General features: G+C 36.3%; 1 protein-coding gene and 1 long non-coding RNA gene across 4 annotated transcripts in view; one reads left to right on the top strand and one right to left on the bottom strand.

Annotated features, from left to right (window-relative positions):
- Positions 1–6,991, top strand: part of TTC29 (tetratricopeptide repeat domain 29) — a 249,929-nt gene extending 242,938 nt beyond the window's left edge. The window contains exons 10-11 of one of the 2 annotated variants that reach the window (XM_033402828.2): positions 4,154–4,223; positions 4,745–6,991. In XM_033402828.2, coding sequence (XP_033258719.1) covers positions 4,154–4,223; positions 4,745–4,748 — 74 coding nt within the window. In that variant the 3' untranslated portion in view covers positions 4,749–6,991. Of the gene's footprint in view, positions 1–4,153; positions 4,263–4,744 lie in introns of those variants that run through there. The other variant, XM_049708815.1, reaches the window with a different exon arrangement.
- Positions 1–22,795, bottom strand: part of LOC125964180 (uncharacterized) — a 672,498-nt gene that overhangs the window by 304,652 nt on the left and 345,051 nt on the right. The window lies entirely within an intron of this gene.

Raw genomic sequence — 22,795 nt, 5'->3', positions numbered from 1 at the left:
AAAAGCAGTTCTAAGAGGGAAGTTTATAGCAATAAAATCCTACCTCAAGAAGCAAGAAACATCTCAAATAAACAACCTAACCTTACACCTAATGTAATTAGAGAAAGAAGAACAAAAACCCCAAAGTTAGCAGAAGGAAAGAAATCATAAAGATCAGATCAGAAATAAATGAAAAAGAAATGAAGGAAACAATAGCAAAGATCAATAAAACTAGAAGCTGTTTCTCTGAGAAGATAAACAAAATAGATAAACCATTTGCCAGATTCATAAAGAAAAGAAGGGAGAAGTCTCAAATCAATAGAATTAGAAACGAAAAAGGAGAAGTAACAGCTGACACTGCAGGCATACAAAGGATCATGAGAGATTACTACAAGCAACTGTATGTCAATAAAATGGACCACCTGGAAGAAATGGACAAATTCTTAGAAAAGCACAACCTTCCAAGACTGAACCAGGAAGAAATAGAAAATATGAAAACACCAATCAGAAGCACTGAAATTGAGACTGTGATTAAAAATCTTCCAAAAACCAAAAGCCCAGGACCAGACAGCCTCACTGGCGAATTCTATCAAACATTTGAGAAGAGCTAACACCTATCCTTCTCAAACTCTTCCAAAATAGAGCTGACGTAGGAACACTCCCAAACTCATTCTATAAGACCACCATCACCCTGATACCAAAACCAGACAAAGATGTCACAAAGAAAGAAAAGTACAGGGCAATATCACTGACAAACATAGATGCAAAAATCCTCAACAAAATACTAGCAAACAGAATCCAACAGCATATTACAAGGATCATACACCATGGTCAAGTGGGGTTTATCCCAGGAATTCAAGGATTCTTCAATATATGCAAATCAATCAATGTGATACACCATATTAACAAACTGAAGCATAAAAACCATATGATCATCTTAATGGATTCAGAAAACGCTTTTGACAAAATTCAACACTCATTTGTGATAAAAACCCTCCAGAAAGTAGGCATAGAAGGAACTTACCTCAACATAATAAAGGCCATATACAACAGACCCACAGCCAACATCATTCTCAATGGTGGAAAACTGAAACCATTTCCACTAAGATCAGGAAAAAGACACGGTTGCCCACTCTCACCGCTATTATTCAACATAGTTTTGGAAGTTTTAGCCACAGCAATCAGAGAAGAAAAAGAAAAAATAGGAATCGAAGTCAGAAAGGAAGTAAAACTGTCACTGTTTGCAGATGACATGATCCTATATGTAGAGAATCCTAAAGATGCTACCAAAAAATTACTAGAGCTAATCAATGAGTTTGGTAAAGTAGCAGGATACAAAATTAATGCACAGAAATCTCTTGCATTCCTATACACTAATGATGCAAAATCTGAAAGAGAAGTTAAGGAAACACTCCCATTTACCATTGCAACAAAAAGAATAAAATTCCTAGGAATAAACCTACCTAAGGAGACAAAAGACCTTTATGCAAAGAACTATAAGGCACTGATGAAAGAAATTAAAGATGATACAAACAGATGGAGAGATATACTATGTGCTTGGATTGGAAGAATCAACATTGTGAAAATGACTATTCTACCCAAGGCAATCTACAGATTCCATGCAATCCCTGTCAAATTACCGATGGCATTTTCCACAGAACTAGGACAGAAAATTTCACAATTTGTATGGAAACACAAAAGACCCTCAATAACTAAACCAATCTTGAGAAACCAAAACAGAGCTGGAGGAATCAGGCTCCCTGACTTCAGACTATACTACAAAACTACAGTAATGAAGACTGTATGGTCCTGGCATAAAAACAGAAATGTAGATCAATGGAACAGGATAGAAAGCCCAGAGATAAACCCACACACATGTGGTGGTTTATCACATGTGGTCACCTTATTTTTGATAAAAGAGGCAAGAATATACAATGGAGAAAAGACAGCCTCTTCAATAAGTGGTTCTGGGAAAACTGGACAGCTACCTGTAAAAGAATGACATTAGAACACTCCCTAACACTATACACAAAAATAAAGTCAAAATGGATTAAAGACCTAAATGTTAGGCCAGACATTAGAAAACTCTTAGAGGAAAACACAGGCAGAACTCTCTATGATATAAATCACAGCAAGATCCTTTTTGACCCACCTCCTAGAGAAATGGAAGTAAAAACAAAAATAGACACATGGGACGCAATGAAACAAAAGCTTTTGCACAGCAAAGGAAAACATAAACAAGACAAAAAGACAACCCTCAGAATGGGAGAAAATATTTTCAAATAAAGCAACTGACAAAGCATTAATCTCCAAAATTTACAAGCAGCACAGGCAGCTCAATATCTAAAAAACAAACAACCCAATCCAAAAATGGGCAGAAGACCTAAATAGACATTTCTCCAAAGAAGATATACAGATTGCCAACAAACACATGAAAGATTGCTTAACATCACTAATCATTAGAGAAATGCAAATCAAAACTACAATGAGGTATCACCTCACACAGGTCAGAATGGCCATCTTCAAAAAATCTACAAACAATAAATGCTGGAGTGGGTGTGGAGAAAAGAGAACCCTCTTGCACTCTTGGTGGTAGTGTAAATTGATACAGCCACTATGGAGAACTTTATGGAGGGTCCTTAGAAAACTAAAAATAGAACTACCATATGACCCAGCAATCCCACTACTGGGCATATACCCTGAGAAAACCATAATTCAAAGAGACTCATGTACCAAATTGTCATTGCAGCTCTATTTACAATAGGCAGGACATGGAAGCAACCTCAATGTCCATCAATAGATGAATGGATAAAGAAGATGTGGCCCATATATACAATGGAATATTACTCAGCCATAAAAAGAAATGAAATTGAGTTATTTGTAATGAGGTGGATGGACTTAGAGTCTGTCATACAGAGTACAGTAAGTCAGAAAGAGAAAAACAAATACCAAATGCTAACACATATATATGGAATCTAAAAAAAAAAAAGTGGTCATGAAGAACCTAGGAGCAGGACAGAAATAAAGATGCAGATGTACAGAATTGACTTTAGGACATGGGGAGGAGGAAGGGTAACCCTGGGATGAAGTGTGAGAGTGGCATGAACTTGTATATACTACCAAATGTAAAATAGATAGCTAATGAGAAGCAGCCACATAGCACAGGGAGATCAGCTCGGTGCTTTGTGACCACCTAGAGGGGTGGGATAGGGAGAGTGGGAGGGAGATACAAGAGGGAGGAGATATGGGGATATATGTATATGTACAGCTGATTCACTTTGTTATAAAGCAGAAACTAACACACCATTATAAAGCAATTACACTTCAATAAAGATGTTAAAAAAAGTAGAAGGGCAGATATGAAAGTTAAGTAATAAATTAATATTTCTGTTTATGTCTAAATTTCCCATATCATATTTGATTATTTGGTTACTTTATATTGCTCTCTAAATTAATTGTCCTTCAGAGTTTTGCTTTAACAAGTCATCTTATCCCCAAACAGTGGCTGTTCCATTTGCCATTTCATATATCACAAGAATTCTGTGGGTTAGGAATTCGAACCTGGCTTGGCTAGACATCCATTTAGGTTACCCAATGATAATACTCAACTGACAGATGGGTTGATCTGAAGGATCCAAGAAGGTTTTACTCACATAGTGGAGCTTTGGCAGGATAGCTAGAAGGCTGGGCTCAGCTGGGACTGTCAAATGGAGCATCTGTACATGGTCTCACCAGGATGACAATCTCAGGGTTGTAAGACTTCTTATATGGCAACTGGCTTCCTCCAAAGCAAGCATCCTAAGAGAACCAGGTGGAAGCAGCACAGCCTTTTCTCATCTAGGTTTGGAAGTCATGCAGTCACTTCCTCCACATTCTATTGATTACAAAATAGTACTATGCCTAGCCCAGTTTCAAGAGGAGGGGAATTGGATTCCACCTCTTGAAGGGGAAGTGGCAAGATCATACTTTTGAGGAACGTGTAGAGTGGGAGATATCATTGTGGCCATCTTTGAGCAATATAATCTGCACTGGTGATACAAGTTATACATAAACTTTTGTCATACAGGTGATAAGGGTAGAGACCCCTGAAAAGAGATTCCCATGTTCAAACCCAAAAGAACTGTAAACTCCATTTGTGATAAGCCATTAAATGTATACATCTTTTTTTCTTTAGGAGAGTCTAGAAGATCCACAATGGAAAGTTTATATCAAACTTCAGAGTTTTCGGAAGAGGACCTCAGTGGGTATGATAAATCAAGTTAAACTTTCTATTAAGTATCCACATTATGCAAGATACTAAGTATAATGTAATTCTCCAAACACAAAAAAGTAACTTCATCTAACACTTGATAAGCTAATACTGAAACACCGGTTAAAAAAAAAAAAAGAAAGAAAGAAATCATAGAGGTAATTTTAATCTTTTAAGCTATGTCTAAAAATTACAGAATACAAAATCCAGTCGACCCTTGAACAACATGGAGGTTAGGGATGCCAACCCTCCCCACAGTCAAATGCATATAACCTATAGTCAGCCCTCCGTATACATATTTGAATCTGCAAATGCAGATTCAACCAGCCACTGATTGTATAGTACTGTAGTATTTACTATTGAAAAAAGTCTGCATGTAAGTGGACTCCCACAGTTCAAAACCATGTTATTCAAGGCCAATTGAAATATCTTAAAAGCAAGGTTTTTTCGGGTTTTTTATTTTTTTTGCTTTTTAGTCCAATATAAAATTTAATTTTATAATTTATTTTTTTCCAGATAATCAAAAAAAATTAGACTTAAACCAACTTTTGACTCAACAACAAATCAGAAAGTAATTTATCATGTCACTTCAGTCTTCAATACCTGTAATATGAGTATGTTACAAATAATACAGTTATAATAAAACTATGACTATATTTTCATTGGATTTTGTATTATAATTTGCTACTACAAATTTAAAACATCTAAATCCATGAAAATTAAATATATCCCAAATGCTTAGAAATATCAATAATTATCCATAAGCTAAACTGTAAAATTTTCCTTTAATCCATTATTCTACCAGAAATAGTGCTATTATACTTAATCTTAGCCAAAAGGCTGAGAAGCAATAGAAATAATGCTATTATAGAATCAAAATTTGGTTGTGTCTAATGAGAAAATTCTTTTAAGCTTAAGGAAGTTTATGCTGAATAAAGGTAGGAAAAGATTTACTAAAATTCCTGGGAACCTTTTCAACATATGTAAAAGGATTATAACAAATAGAGACTATCATACTGATAAGTACTGCTCAAAACAGTCTGCTTCACCCAGGTAAAGGAAAACTCTGTTTCCTCTATTTGCCCCACTTCTGGCACCAAATGTGTGAGTTTTTCCACTCCAGTTCTCAGCAGACACTGACTGGGTGTCTTACAATTTAACTTAATTCTGACACTAACTGCCAGGAGTTGGCACAGACCACAGATTAAGGGATCAGGTCCGTAAGACTGTCCCCCACTTCACATGCCAATTGCAAATCCCAGCTTGTCACCTGTGCTTCTGGCTGAGTTGGCTACAAACTGAGGATTCCCACAACCCCCTTCTCAGCTTCAATAATTTGCTATAACAACTCACAGAACTCAGGGAAGAAGATACTTACACTTGCCTGTTTGTTATAAAGAGTATAATAAAAGATATAGGTGAACAGAAAAATAGAAGTATAGGGCAAGGCATGGGATAAGGGGAACAGAGCTTCCATGCCCTCCCAGGGTGTAGCTCCCTCTGAGCACCTCAGTTCATTCACCAACATAGATGCTCCCCAAATCCTTTCATTTGTTTTTTATGGAGGCTTTATTACCTAGATATGATTGGTTAAATCATTGACAATTAGTGATTAACTCAACCTCCAGCCTCTCTCCCCAGAGGTCAGGACATAGGGTGGAAAGTTTCAACCCTCTAGTCACATGGTTGACTCCCTTGACCACTAGCCCCTCATTTTATGGGCTTTCCAAAAAGTCACTTAATTAAAATAAACCAAGTTGTGGTTGAAAAGTTCTTGTTATTAATGAAAAAACATGCTCATTTTGCCTTTATTCATCTCTCCAGAGCTGCTTAAGCTACCAGGGACAAAAAGCAAATATTAATTTATTGTATAATATTAGGAGTTCTGTGCCAGAAACCAGAGAGGAAGACCACATATATATCTCTTATTACAACATTACACTGTGTAAAAGTATATTTTATGATACTTTTAGCTGATAGTATATAATGTATCCATACCAATTTTAAAAGACTATGAAAATCCTTCAGTCTTAGGCCCCTCCCCTAATGTGACTTACAAAATGAGAGGACATAGCTGAAATAATTATGTGTATAATTTCTAGAGATTTGCAGGTCTAGGGGAATCCATAAATGAAATTCTTTACCAAAAATAAAGACTTTTACTCCCACTTAACCTTAGTCAATATACACTTTAATTTTGGTTCTTTTTAATTCCTCATGATTAAAGTTTGGGGACTAACCCTAGAACACTGCAGTGTGGAGTCATACAACTTTCACATAATAGTAATGCATCCACACCCTGCTCAAGGTGATGATTCAGTGAAAATACCAAAAACTGTAGATGGGGTAAGTGGAAAAATAGAAGAATTATCCTTTGTTGTTTATTGAATCAATAAACCCAATTTCCACAGCATCTCTGATTCCTGAAATTTTTTTTTTGCCATTCCCACAGACTTCTATGTTTTGTTTTGCCCAAGAAGTAGAATTAAAGTGTGTATAAATTATAACTCAATAAATCTGACTTTTAAAAAAAGCAAAAAACAAAGAGGATATGACTATGGAGTAAATTCAGTCTGATCACAGTGTTATTTAAATACAGTTCTGTGTATTCATGGTTATGTATATATATGTGTATAGAAAAAGCTCTTAAATGTTCTAAATCGAAGTGTGAACAGTGATTATCTCTAGGGAATGGAAAAGGGGGAATAATTTTAATTTTATACATGTATTGATTTAAAATTTTCCACGCACATGACTATATATTGTGTGTAGGTGTTTTAACAATCAAAAATATTAAAGACAAAAAACATTCTGCCACCATGGTATAAAAGTGATTCCTTAACCATTTTCATTTCAAATACTCCATCTCATCTCACTCTATTTAAAAAGTGAGATTAACCATGAGAAAACTTTTTTTTCCTTTTATAAGAACAATTCTAGCTTTGAAGTTCTAAATCCAAATAACACATCTTATTTTTTTTCCTCTGAAACTGTTTCTGTAATAACAGCATTTTCTTATAGTGTCTTACTAAATTAATTTTAAGATACCTTAAAAAGAGGTTTGGAAATTTTTGTGGGAATATTTTTAATCAAAATGCCCACATCTTTGAAAACACTTCAGGAAATTAGATGTATCCAACATAAACCTGTCGGGAAGGTCAACAGAAAAAAGAATTTACAATCAAATGCTAAACAGCCACACTGCTATCACTTCTGATAGATTTAATCAAAAGGTTTCTTCGGCAGTTTCTCCTTTAATTTCAGTTTGAGTCATTTTTATTTGTGAAACTGAAAACAAATCTGAAAACAAAATCAAGGTTTTATGATGACAGCTGCAAATCAAAATTGCACCAAATGCTAGTTCTTATCTATAAAAGGTCCTTCCATAAATAATGCAGAGAGGACCACTCACTGAGAAGGTATAAGTATTTACAATATTCTTGAATTCCTTTTTCATCAAAATGACAGTGCCTAAAATGCAACATTCCCTAATGTACACAATTACTTGAGCTTTCAGTTTCTCCTTTAAAAAATTGCTATGATATCATCATGCCTTTTCAGTTTTTCATACTTTCTAATAAGGTTCCCTAAAAGTGGTAAAAAAAAAAATTGTATATCAAGTTACAGTAAACAAATATCTTTGTTCCCCCACATTTTAGGTAACACTGATAGTATCCTGGCGTAGATATGCACTGATCTAATTTTTAAGGGACCCTTTATCTTTATTCTCTCCCCTTACTTCTTCCCTTCTAGGGGCTTTCCTTTCCTCTCATAGGATAGTGATAACATATCTGCACAAGAACGATGTTATATATAGAAATGTAGAAGATATATTTGGTTGACTTTCAAGAGCCTCATTTAATGGTGAAATATAGGGAGTACTTAGAAAAAAGAAATGAACATAATTTCCATTAAGTGCCTTCTTTCCAAAGTTACTATACCCAGATATTTTTCCAAAGAATGTATTATATTATCATTATTACTAACTGGTATTTATCTCTTCTCCCCACCACCCTCACACATACACACATACCACAGAAATTATAAAATGTGCCCTGCAGAGTAATGTGGCCATGCAATTATTTAGAGAGTCTTATTTTTTTAAAAAAAGATGACCCAAATTGACTGAAAATCAAAGAAAGAAAAAGATTCAAATGCTCTACATTTAATTAATACTTCACTAAAAATTGCTTTGCTTTACAAACCTCTTGCTTTTGTTTCTAACTTCTTAAGCTCTATCTGAAATAAGCATTTCTTCATAAAATCATACCCATAAACTTCATGAAATTGCAATTGATTATATTGCTATCTCAAAATTTTTGAGTATATATACAATAACTTTATATTTTATATAATTATATATCATATATGTTTATATAAATATGAATTGTCTCAGTAGTTTAAGAAAACATTTTCATTGTTATTTGGACAATCTAATAGAATTAACCAGGGTGAATAAATTTGGCATCAGAGAACAATTAGCTTGTCACCACTTTTAATCCCTAAACTTTAAAACATGTTCTCCACCCACTAGTGGCCAAAAAAATGCAAATTAAAACAAAAATATAATCCTAACATTTTACCTATCATATGATCAAAATTTTAAAAGAATAAAAATCACCAGTGTTCCAATGCTCTGTAAAATAAAGCGGTAAAAAAAAATGTTTGATCTAAATGCAATTTGACAGCAGATGCCAAAAGCCTTTAAAAACTTTTTGACCCTGCAACTTCATCTCTAAGAATTTATCTCAGGAAATAATCAGACAAGTGAGAAATGTTGAAGGTGCAAGACTGCTTATTTCCTTTCTCATGCTGGCATAAGAACAAACGAACCAAACCAAGATTTAACCTAAATACCCAATAATAAGTAATTGGTCAAATAAGTTATAGTACCTTCATACTAGGTATATTAGTCTTCTGTTGTTGCTGCAACAATTTACTGCAAATTTAGCATTTATATTACTGAATATGCATAGAAGCAATTCCTGAAAGATATACCACAAAATGTTAACAGTTATTTCTAAAAGGTAGAATTTTAGAAAAAAAGTCAAAGGAACGTATAGAACATGGAGTCCGATTTAGCTCTTTCCTGTGACAAATGAGATAACACACTGCCCTCTTCTCAAACTGTCCCAATCAAGATTTAATGAAGGTTTCTGGACCTGGTCTGGAAAAGAAATGCTCAAGGAAAGCCTGAAATCTCCTCAGGCATAAGTCACAAAGGCACCAAGAGGGACACCCAGCACCTCCTGAGGTGGGAGAGGTAACGAGCTCAGGGGCTCAGCAGGAGGAGGACCTTCAAGATGGTGGAGGAGTAAGATATGGAGATCACCTTCCTCCCCACAAACACATCAAAAATACATCTACATGTAGGAGAGCTCCTAGAGAACACCTACTGAACACTGACAGAAGACCTCAGACTTCCCAAAAGGCAAGAAAATCCCCAGGTACCTGGCCATATGGCTGACAGGTCCTGGTGCTCTGCCTGGATGTCAGGCCTGAGCCTCTGAGGTGGAAGAGCTGAGTTCCGGATATTGGTCCACCAGAGACCTCCCAGCCGCACGTAATATCAATCGGCGAGAGCTCTCCAAGAGATGTCCTTCTCAATGCTAAGACCCAGCTCAAGTCAATGACCAGCAAGCTCCAGTGCTGGACTCCCTATGCCAAACAACTAGCAAGACAGACACACAACCCAACCTATTAGCATAGAGGCTGCCTAAAATCATAATAAGTTCACAGACCCCAAAACACACCATCAGACGTGGTCCTGCCCACCAGAAAGATAAGATCCAACTTTATCCACCAGAACACAGAAACAAGTCCCCTCCACCAGGAAGCCTACACAACCAACTGAACCAATCTTACCCACTGGGGACAGATACCAAAAACAATGGGAACTACGAACCCGCAGCCTGCGAAAAGGAGATCCCAAACACAGTAAGTTAAGTAAAATGAAAAGACAAAGAAATACACAGCAGATGAAGGAGCAAGGTAAAAACCCACCAGACCAAACAAATGAAGAGGAAATAGATAGTCTACCTGGAAAATAATTCAGAATAATGATAGTAAAGATGATACAAAATCTTGGAAACAGAATGGAGAAAATAAAAAAAAAATTTAACAAGGACCTAGAAGAACTAAAGAGCAAACAAACAATGATGAACAGCACAATAAATGAAAATAAAAATTCTCTAGAAGGAATTAAGAGCAGAATAACTGAGGCAGAAGAACGGATAAGTGACCTGGAAGATAAAACAGTGGAAATAACTACTTCACAGCACAATAACGAAAAAAGAATGAAAAGAATTGAGGACAGTCTCAGAGACCTCTGAGACAACATTAAATGCACCAACATTCAAATTATAGGAATCCCAGAAGAAGAGAAAAAGAAAGGGACTGAAAAAATATTTGAAGAGATCATAATAGAAAACTTCCCTAATGGGGGAAAGGAAAAAGTCAATCAAGTCCAGGAAGCATAGAGAGTCCCATACAGGATAAATCCAAGGAGAAACCCACCAAGACATATATTAATCAAATTATCAAAAATTAAATACAAAGAAAAAATATTATAAGCAGCAAGGGAAAAGCAACAAATAACATACAATGGAATCTCCATAAAGTTAACAGCTGATCTTTCAGCAGAAACTCTGCAAGCCAGAAGGGTGTAGCAGGACATATTTAAAGTGATGAAAGGGAAAAAACTACAACCAAGATTACCCTACCCAGAAAGGATCTCATTCAGATTCGACAGAGAAATTAAAAGCTTTACAGACAAGCAAAAGCTAACAGAATTCAGCACCACCAAACCAACTTTACAACAAATGCTAAAGGAACTTCTCTAGACAGGAAACACAAGAGAAGGAAAAGACCTACAATAACAAAGCCAAAACAGTTAAGAAAATGGTAATAGGAATATACATATTGATAATTACCTTAAATGTAAATGGATTAAATGCTCCAACCAAGAGACACAGACTGGCTGAATGGATACAAAAACAAGACCCGTATATAAGCTGTCTACAAGAGACCCTCTTCAGACCTAGGGATACACACAGACTTGAAAGTGAGGGGATGGAAAAAGATATTCCATGCAAATGGAAATCAAAAGAAAGCTAGAGTAGCAATTCTCATATCAGACAAAATAGACTTTAAAATAAAGACTATTTGAAGAGACAAAGAAGGACACTTGAAATAAAGACTATTTGAAGAGACAAACAAGGACACTACATCATGATCAAGGGATCAATCCAAGAAGAAGATAAAACAATTGTAAATATTTATGCACCCAACATAGGAGCAACTCAATACAGAAGGCAAATGCTAACAGCCATAAAAGGGGAAATTGACAGGAACACAATAATAATGAGGATTTTAACACCCCACTTTCACCAATGGAAAGATCATTCAAAATGAAAATAAATAAGGAAACACAAGCTTTAAATGATACATTACACAAGATGGACTTAATTGATATTTATAGGACATCCCATCCAAAAACAACAGAATACACTTTCCTCTCAAGTGCTCATGGAACATTCTCCAGGATAGATCATATCTTGGGTCACAAATCAAGCCTTGGTAAATTTAAGAAAATTGAAATCGTATCAAGTACAATCCTGCAAGACTAGATATCAATTTCTGACCACAATGCTGCAAGACTAGATATCAATTAAAAGAAAAAAATATGTAAAAAATACAAACACATGCAGGCTAAACAATACACTATTAAATAACCAAGAGATCACTGAAGAAATCAAAGATGAAATCAAAAAATACCTAGAAACAGATGACAATGAAAACACAATGACCCAAAACCTATGGGATGCAACAAAAACAGTTCTAAGAGAGAAGTTTATAGCAATACAATCCTACCTCAAGAAACAAGAAACATCTCAAATAAACGACCTAACCTTACACCTAAAGCAATTAGAGAAAGAAGAACAAAAAAACCCAAAGTTAGCAAAAGGAAAGAAAGTATAAAGATCAGATCAGAAGTAAATGAAAAAGAAATGAAGGAAATGATAGCAAAGATGAATAAAACTAAAAGCTGGTTCCTTGAGAAGATAAGGAAAATTGATAAAATTTTACGTAATGTAAATTTATTTTTTAAATTTTCTGTATTTAAATCCATGAACATGTACTTTTGGCATATTAATACATAAATAAATACAAAACAAAATAATTTCTGGACTTTTTCTGCTGTGACCTTGGGGGGAAAAATCCCTCATTTTTGAACCTGTTTTTTAATCAGTAAAATAAGCTATATGATATTTTTCTCAACCTATCCAATTCTAAGGGTTTCTGATTTTTAATCAGCCACTCAACTCTGTACTCAGGTTCAATCTAGGTTTCAAGAAAAAAGGAAAGAAGGAGGAGAATTTTCAGGAAGGAGGGAGGCCATTGGTGTTACAAGAAATTGTCTTCATTTTGTCAATTTCACACATTGTAGAAAACTATAAAGACAGTTCATTCAAGACTGAGGTTCCCAATGCAGTTATTTATTCACCTCTGCTAATTGTCCAGATGCTGTAGTTTATTCTAACTTTTAAACTACATGTCCTGAACAGTCATTATTGAAGCAACAAGCACTGAGGATATTGTAAATTACAGTAGACAAGACAGAGAAGCTACATCCATAGAGCCAATATTCAAGACGGAGAACACAATCGATGTCTTATCAAGTGAGTACATAAACAACACAGATTGCTATAAAAATTTGAAGGATATAAATGAGATGTGCTAGATAATAATGTAGACGGGCCAAAAGGGAAGGACTCTCTGAGGAAGTAGCATTTGAACTGAAACCTACAAGATCACTTCACATCCATTTGGATGACTATAACAAAAAAAGGTAGACAGTAACAAGTTGAGGAGAATGTAGAGAAATTGTAACCCTCACAGATTGCTAATAGGAATATCGAATGATGCAGCTGCTTTAGAAAACTGTTTGGCAGTGCTTCAAAAAATTAAATATAGAGTTAACTTATGACTCAGCAATTCCACTCCTAGGTATCTTCCCAAAAGTAGTGGAAACATACATTCAAACAGAAATGTGTACATAAATGTTCACAGCGGTATTAATCATAACAGCCAAAAAGTAGAACAACCCAAATGTCCATAAACTGATGGATGGATAAATAAAATGTGGTCTATCATACAATGGAATGTATAATGGTTGCACACCTTTGTGAATATGCTATAATCACTGAACTGTACAATTTTTAAAAGGGTAAGTTTTATGATACGTGAATTGTATCTCAATAAAGCTATTATTTTTGAAGCAACAATAAAAATAATACGGGATAATGATAGCACCTATCTCACCTATCTCATGGGTTTTATCAAATTTAAAATGAGTTAATGTGTGTAAAGTGCTTAAAGGAAAATATTTGACCCATTGTAAGTGCTACATAAGTGATAAATAAAATTTCTTGTCAAGGTAAATGTTTATGTTTTGGTATACATTCCCACCCCTTCCAGACACATAGTATTAATGGAGTAAATATAAAAATAATTTGCAGTATATACAACAAATAAAATATAAGTATTTAGGATGTGATAAATCATACAAAATCAATAAGAAAAAAAACACAACAGAAAAATGAACAGAGTATGAAAACAATTTATAGGCAAAGAGCTCCAAATAGTCCATAAAAATATGAAAACATAATCAACTTCACAGTTAACCAGGAAAATTCATAGTAAAATAAGAAGATACATTTTATACTCACACTTTGGTAAAAAATACAAAATTCTAATAACCTCAAGTGTTGATGAGGATATGGAGAAATAAACATTCTAGAGAACAATTGGACACTATCTAGTAAATTTGACATGATACTAGGTAATAAAGTTGAAGATACTTAGAATGTATGAACCAGAAATTCCATTTCTAAGCACATACCCTACAGAAGTAAGGAGACAGACTGAGAATTTTTATTGTATCCTTGTTTATGGTAATGAAAATTGAAAAATAACTATTAAAATGAGAATGGATGCACTGTGGTATTCCTACAATGGAAAACATATATAGTAGTTGATGAATGAACTAGAGCTGCATGTATTAGCATGGACAAATCTCCAAAAACATAATTTATACAAAAAGAAATGTTTCAGAATGATTTGTACATTATATGTATATATATAAAATGATGGGTATAGTTTTAAAATTTTTTAACATGTGAAACATGTATATTTTACATATGCATACACATGTATGTAGCTAAAAAACAAAAATAGCATGAAAATAATTAACAACAAATTCAGGTTAGTGATTACCTCTATGGAGAGAAGGAGGAAAATGGGATCATGGAGGGATACACATGAGGCAGCAATTATATCCGTAATTTTGTATTTCTTTAAAAATGCCTAACTGAATACAAAACAAGATAAAGATTTGCTAAAGGTGACTGGTAGGAACATGGGTATACATTATATTTTCCAAACTTACCTGTATAATGTTAAAAAAGAAATAACGGGCCCAAGGTGGAGTTATTCCACAGACAGCAAACCAAGACTTAATTGTATTTTCAATGTCTCCTAGGAACGTGGTGTTTAAACAGACAATCTGAAATTTCCTGATCCATACTAGTGAAGTAATCTGTATAATAAGACCCCTGCCGTTCCTTTTCCCCAAAAAGAAGATGACCTGACCTGAAATAATTCTTTTTCTTTTGTTAATAATTTCCTTGCCCCACCCTTCTGCTTATAAAAACCTTCCATTTCGTACAGCTCCTTGAGCTGCCCTTCTAAGAACTAGATGGGATGCTGCTCGATTCATGAATTGTTGAAAAAAGCCAATTAGATTTTCAAATTTACTCAGTTGAATTTTGCTTTTTACAAGATTTGGTGGCAGTGATGTGATCAGCATTTGAGGACAATGAGAAACACAAGTGTGGCACCCTGAGAACGTTTTTTGAGTTCTCATCTTTCTCGCCATTTCCAAGGGGCCATTGTCGAGTTCCTCTTGTTTTGAGCTCTGCTCTTCTTGCATTCAAGCTCCCAATCTAATTTTCCTTTACTGAACAGGTCAACTTGAACTGGTTCTGCCTGAAGCCCAGTTGAGCTGGCAAACCATACTGCCTAGACTCAAGCCCCTAGCCTTTCAGACTGAAATTCCCAGGTTTTTGAGTGGATAACCCCAGCCCTTGATTTTGCTCCCAGATTCCACCTTGGGAACTGCTGATGGTTTAATCCACAATTCCCTATTTCTTTGGAATCTATCCCCAGATTCCACTCTTGGAACTTGGGGGCAGCCGCAGTTCTGCATTTTGTTTCAAATCAGTCCACCGTTTCCAGTCCTTGGGGTTTATTGGTTCAATCCTTTTCCATGTCCAAGATTCCACAGGCATTGGTAGTGGTACACATAGGGCCTTCTTTTGGCCAGCACGCAGTAACATCTCTTGGTTCCTTCCAGTATATTCACATGTTCATTTGTCTTGTTTCATGTAGATAAAGGCTAATTGATAATAGGATCCTTTATATTCAAAGAGATGGGCACTACACCTTCTGGCACACCTGCTTATTTTATGTCTGGAACTGTGGTGCCGAAAGCTGTGGATATCTACAAAAATGGCAAAATTTTACTCCAATTAGACAAGATCACTCATTTAAGAAATGCACTTGAGGGCTTCCCTGGTGGCGCAGTGGTTGAGAGTCCGCCTGCCGATGCAGGGGACACGGGTTCGTGCCCTGGTCGGGGAAGATCCCATATGCCGCGGGGCGGCTGGGCCCGTGAGCCATGGCCGCTGAGCCTGCGCATCTGGAGCCTGTGCTCCGCAACGGGAGAGGCCACAACAGAGAGGCCCGGGTACCGCCAAAAAAAAAAAAAAAAAGAAATGCTCTTGAGAGCAAGGGATCTTAAGGTGAACAAATAGAATGGGATGCAGATTTTAACTGGTACACAGACACTTACAAAAGCCTTCAGGGTTCCAAAATGTCTTCATTGAAAGATTCGTTACAAAAGGCTAATGAAAAATTAAAGATGCAAAAGGCATCTAAAACAACTCCTAGGTCTCCCCCATTACACCCTGCTAAGGGTTTATCATCAAAACACTGGCCCAGAAATCGAGATTGTCCTCAAAGGCCCTATGCAAATTCTTCAGTGCCCTCGGATGGACCCCTCCCAAAGTTGACGGGACTCTGAAGGTTGTTCTGGTAAAACTGCTTTGTTATTCCCTTAAACAGGGAAAGAAAACTAAAATTAAAATTAATGAGGTTATTTAAAACTGCCAGAAATATTTATTGTTTGTCCCAGCTGAAACCTGACAAGATATTTGAAAGGATTTAATAACTTTATGATCAGAAATTGGGCCAAATTGGAAGCTGATAACCAGAGCCTGATAGAAAATTTTTTCAAGCCCTCTCTTCTAAGCTAAAATAAAACTATGTGCCCAGAGGGAAAGAAGTAAATTAGAGAAAATGTAGTTGGAAGGGTGAGTCAACCTCTTTATCATTCAGGCTGCAGTCCAGTTCTTTGGGGAATTGGAACCAATTGTCTTTGTCTTGCAAATTTCTGCTGCAGGGCCAAAGGTGTGGCTCTAAAAGTTCAAAGGTCATCTGCGTTTTTCTTTTTTTTTTAACCAATTCCCCAAACTTTGCCTATGCCTCCCAAAATGCTAAAAAAAGATCAGAACATCTTTAATGTTTTTCCGGATTTAATGAAATCTTTTCTCTGAAGCTATCGATGATTTGGTAAGATATATCTTTGGGAACAAAGATGAAACATTTACTTTTTTCTCCCTATCTGGTCCCTCCAAAATTCAGAAACTCTCAGTGAGTATTCTTATTACCAATAAATCCGTCTTAAAAAGAACTTATATGACCAATCACTATTCTAGCTGCACTTATATAAATAATCAGGCCAAGTTTAATACAAATAAATTAGTTTTACTGTGATTATCTTTGGAAAAAAATGGGGCTAATTGTAGAGAGAAAAATTACAATTGCACCTTTGTATATATAAGATTCTAGTCCTATTAATTGTCTTCAAGGTTCTGTTACATACCTGTAAATTGGACTCGATCCTAAATTCTTCTGGTTTCCTCAAATACCTGGCTATGCTTCACCAAACTAATGTTCCCACCCTTCTGATTTGGAATCACTAAGAACAAAGATAGAGCTTGAGCCCTGTCAGAAGGGATCTTACCAAGTCCTCCTGAACACTGACGCCGCTGAAAAACTAGAAAGCATTAAGCCTTTTATATACATCTTACAGCTAAAGAAGGCTCCACCTAATATCTGATACAGACACTGAAGACCTCTGAATCAAATTGATGGGGAAAGGAAATAGCTGACAGGTAGTCTACAAGGTAAGACTGCCTCCACCCAAGATAATGGATCAAAACTTTATACTTTAACTAAACAGGAAACGCTTTCTCCTTCTTTTCCTTTTCTTTACTCCAGCATTTGCCTGGAAAGCTAACACCTTCATCTGTATCTCCCAGGCCATTGCTAAGGTGGGGGGGGGGGGGTAACCTTTCAGATTACTGGATTTATCATCAGAGATTCTGATCTATCCGTAATTGTCTAGATCATAATTGTCCCCACTCACTAAGAGATCTCACCAGCAGCTCCCATCTTTGCAAGGGATTTAGGATGACTCTTTATTTCAGGCTGTGAGATTCTCTTCCCACATGCACTAAAAACCTGACTATCTCCTGGACTGAACAGGTAAACACAGAAATATCTGTGACTAAATACATTCCCTTGTTAGGAGTAAATACAAATAAGAATATACTAAGAAACCTCTTCTTAACTCTTGACGATATTACAGATTCCATTGCTAAGGCATTGGCTTGCCAGAATAGAGCATTAGCCTCTCTGGCCAAAGTTGTTCTTGATAAAAGATGGCCCTTGATTATCGTTTACCAAACAAAGAGGTATCTATTCTGTGGCCAACACCGCCTGCTATACCACGATTGACACTTTTGGGGAAGTTGAAACACAGTTATGTAAGATCACTTGATCAAGCCACTTGGCTTAAAAGGGTGACTCCTTCAATGGGGGTCTTTCTCTGACTGGTTTGGGTCTTGGGGACTATGGCTCCAAATTGCACTCCAAACATTGGAAATTATCCTGCTTATTGTAATCATGATAATCCCCCTGCCATGTTGTATTCTCTCAAAAAGTTTAAATGCATGTGAAGCCACTAACCACCAAACAAATAATCTCTCTAAGACTGGAACATCAGAAAAGAAACAAAGAGAATGATGGATTTAAGGATAATGAACCTGACTCATGAATGTCATAGGGATTATGGAATAGTGTCATGACCTATGGATATCACACCAAATATGAAGGAAGATGAGATAACTACAGAGAGGTATGAGAATGGTGTTAATTCTTTAATTTTTTATCACATCTCTCAGGCTGAGAGTTTGATCAAAAGGGGGAATTGTTGAAAAGAGAAGAAAAGAAAAGAAAAAGAAAAAGAAAAGAAATAACAGGTTCAGGGTGGATTCATTTGTCTCCACAACAGCAAACCAAGACTTAATTGTAGTTTCAACCTCTCCCAGGAATGTGATTTTAAACAGATAATCTGAAATTTTCTGATTAGATCTAGTGAGGTAATCTGCATACCTTCCCTGCAAAAGATGACCTGGCTGGAAACAATCTTTTTTTTCTTTTCCTGATAATTTCCCTACCCCACCCTCCCTTTGCCTATACAAACCTTCCATTTTATACAGCTTCTTGGAGCACCCTTCTGTTTACTAGATGGGATGCTGCCCAACTCATGAATTGTTGAATAAAGCCAATTAGATCTTCAAATTTACTCAGTGAAATTTTAGTTTTTAATAATAATAAAGAATATTTTTTAATTAATTAATTTTTATTTTTGGCTGTGTTGGATCTTCGTTTCTGTGCGAAGGCTTTCTGTAGTTGCGGCGAGCAGGGGCCAATCTTCATTGTGGTGCGTAGGCCACTCACTATCGTGGCCTCTCTTGTTGCAGAGCACAGGCTCCAGACGTGCAGGCTCAGTAGTTGTGGCTCACGGGCCCAGTTGCTCCACGGCATGTGGGATCTTCCCAGACCAGGGCCTGAACCCGTGTTCCCTGCATTGGCAGGCAGATTCTCAACCACTGCACCACCAGGGAAGCCCCAAGAATAATTTTTAAGAAGTAAAAGTTTTCAAAAAATTCATGCCTTCCAGCCCACAGTCAAAAAGAATTTTTTTGAGTCACAAGTACTCATTTTTTTTTTGATATTTCATCCATTTTTGGTGGAATTTCTTCCCTAATGGCCTCAATGACTAGGTACTTTTGGTTGTAATTAAATAACCATTTAATTAAGGATATTTTAAACATTTAAAAAATGATAATATACAAGATAATTACAAGTCTGCAATAAAGTTCTTTTCATGCACTGAATTTTTATTATGAATGTATCAATAATACTCTAGTCGCTCTTCCATTTCTAGACTTACTGCAGAATTTTTTTTTAGCAGCTTAGACATTTTTAATGTCATGCAATGATTCAAAGGGGAAATTGTTCAGTCACATTTTAACATCATTCTTTAATCACAATTTAGTCAATTTAGGTTAATCTATCCTTTTAAAAAGGTATTATTGCTATAATCAACTTCTAATACATTCTTAAACCTCTGACTTTTTTTTTTTTTTTTTTTTGCGGTACACAGGCCTCTCACTGTTGTGGCCTCTCCCGTTGTGGAGCACAGGCTCCGGACACGCAGGCTCAGCGGCCATGGCTCATGGGCCCAGCCACTCCACAGCATGTGGGATCTTCCCGGACCAGGGCACGAACCTGCATCCCCTGCATCGACAGGCAGACTCTCAACCACTGCGCCACCAGGGAAGCCCTGATTTTTTGATAGACATAAAAAGAAAAAGGAATAGTCTTCATTCTTCCTTTACCCAGTTAATCCACAAGAACCAAATTATGTGAAGATAACTTAGAAACCATTAAATTCCCAATAAAACACTTATGGAGAAACATAAGCTTCAGAATTTAGTACAATAATTTAGCTAACAAAGCAAATAGAATGTGATTAGGAAAATCAAGTTCACTCTCAAATATGTACAGGATGAACAGAACTCTCCTTTTTTCAAACCCTCTGGATTAACAATTTAACATTTTCTTTTTCTTTAATTAATTAATTAATTCATTTATTTATTTTGGCTTCATTGGATCTTTGTTGCTGTGCATAGGCTTTCTTTAGTTGTGGCAAATGGGGGCTACTCCTTGTTGCAGTGAGCGGGCTTCTCATTGCGGTGGCTTCTTTTGTTGCGGAGCACAGGCTCTAGGTATGTGGGCTTCAGTAGTTGTGGCATGTGGGCTCAGTAGTTGTGGCTCATGGGCTCTAGAGCACAGGCTTAGTAGCTGTGAAACATGGGCTTAGTTGTTCCGTGGCATGTGGGCTCTTGCCGGACCAGGACTCAAACCCATGTTCCCTGCATTGGCAGGCAGATTCTCAGCCACTGCACCACCAGGGAAGCCTGTCACAATTTAATATTTTCTAATGGTTATCCAGTTAGTCAAAAATCATTAGAGAGAGATTGTTTTGTGAGAACAGTATAATTGGCTATGAGTACCTATTTTTTAATGGGCCACAATCTCTACTCTTAAGAAGCATATATGGGAGCTGAGGAGTAAAGACTGCATAAGATACACTTTGTAAATACGATGCAACATATTAGCAAATTATTCAACTCCACCCTCTTATTTCTAATATCCACTTCAGATCTTAAGAATAATGACACATCATTATATTTTATACCTAGCTTATAAGATTATGGCAGAATCAGGAAGTACTCAGAAAGTTTGGTTTTGCTGACCCAGACACTTGCAATTCTATTCCAGTCTTTCTTCAACAGCCAGACACCCTAAAGATCTTATTTATTTATTTATTTTACAATATGTGTCAGATACACTATGCATCAGTTTAAAATAGCATGTTTAATAATAAGCATGCTAATAATTATTATTATTTTGTATCAGTAAGATTAGGCTACGTAATGCAGCAGTAAGAAATCTCAGTGGTTCACAACAACAGAGTAAATTTCTCACATATTATATGTTGGCTTTGGGTGTTGTTCTTCTTCATAATCTCTTTACTCCAGAATCCAAGCTGAGGAAACCCCTAACTGAGACATCACCATTCTCATGACAGAGAGAAAAGAGAGAGTGGTGGACATATACAACAGCTCTTAAAAATTTCTGCTTATAAGTTATATATATAGATAGATAGATAGATCATATCCACTCACATTTCATAGGCCCTCCTTCTGCACCTGGGCTATGGAGAGGTCATAAATCCAGACCCTTCAGATCAGGGCTTGCTGTCCTCATTGATTGGGATGAGGCCCAATTCTGATTTTATTTTATTCAAGTCTATTTTTCTTCCTTCTCCATCAATCCCAAAGCTCACTTCTTTCCTTAGGCATGTCACCCCCTACTCTAGTGTGCCTTAAGGTGCATGTCCTTGACAAACATAAAGTGTTGTTAGGTGTATGTTTGTGTCTTCAATGGACAGAGAGGAGATTGTGCTGGATCTTGTGTCCACCACATTATAGCTTTCCATTCCCCTAGGATTAAAATTGCTTCCAATTTCCCATCCTACAATCTTTGATGAGGACCCTTGTACAAACCCCTCCAGGACTATGTATAAGGGTCTGAAAGGTATGCTCCAGAGTAGAGGTATCAGCCAAAGGGTACACAGGTAATGTTACAAAGGGTTGCCCGAAGGTTCTCTAAGGGCACTGCACCAGTTACCCTACCCCAGTAGCATGCTGGAGACAGTTTACACAGCTTTGCAAGAGCTAATTGTTAAATTTTAAGAATTTTACAAGTTTATTATTAAATACAGCCATTATTAAAAATTAAACTTCATTTTATTGTATTCATTTTACTACTTTACCTTTTACAGTGTATTTTACCTCATTTCACTGTTACCCATGCTATAGATGTTATTTACATCTATTATAACTGAACAGTGGAAATGCTATATAACACTGTACTACTGTACATCTCATCCCAATTCCACTTTCATTGATGTCACATTGGCAGCTTGAACTCAACAACACTGGAACCATTTACACCATGGATATTGGCAAATGCTACGAATCAAGGCTTGATTGATTGCTTAAGGTCTCTGCTAAAATATCACCTACTCAGACAGGCCTTTACTCACAACTCTATTTTTAAAAATACACATGCATCTTCATCACAATAACTACCTCCTTTACTCTTTATCTTCATAGAATACTCATACTTCATAGAATACTCACTTTATCTATGTGGTTACTTGTTTATTTCCTTATTATTAGTCTCCCTCACTGTTAAATTAACATTTGTTAAGTAGAACACAGAATGCCAGATGACAAGGAACAAAAGACCACAAGAATAATTGAAACAAAGAAGTTCATTGCTCACAGGTCCTGTGAAGTACACAGCACATTTTGAAGGGCCACACTGGGAGGTCAGGCAGAGTGCAAGCAGAGAGAGGGGCAGGACCTGAGGCACATGCCTTTATGAGCATCCACGGGTGGAGTGCTTTGGGGTTCTGACTAAGACCAGATTGGTCAATTCAAATCAAAAGAAGCAGGGTTT

Source organism: Orcinus orca, chromosome 4 (genome assembly GCF_937001465.1).
Source record: "Orcinus orca chromosome 4, mOrcOrc1.1, whole genome shotgun sequence".
Taxonomy (NCBI): Eukaryota; Metazoa; Chordata; class Mammalia; order Artiodactyla; family Delphinidae; genus Orcinus; species Orcinus orca.
This window is presented reverse-complemented; position numbering and strand designations above follow the sequence as displayed.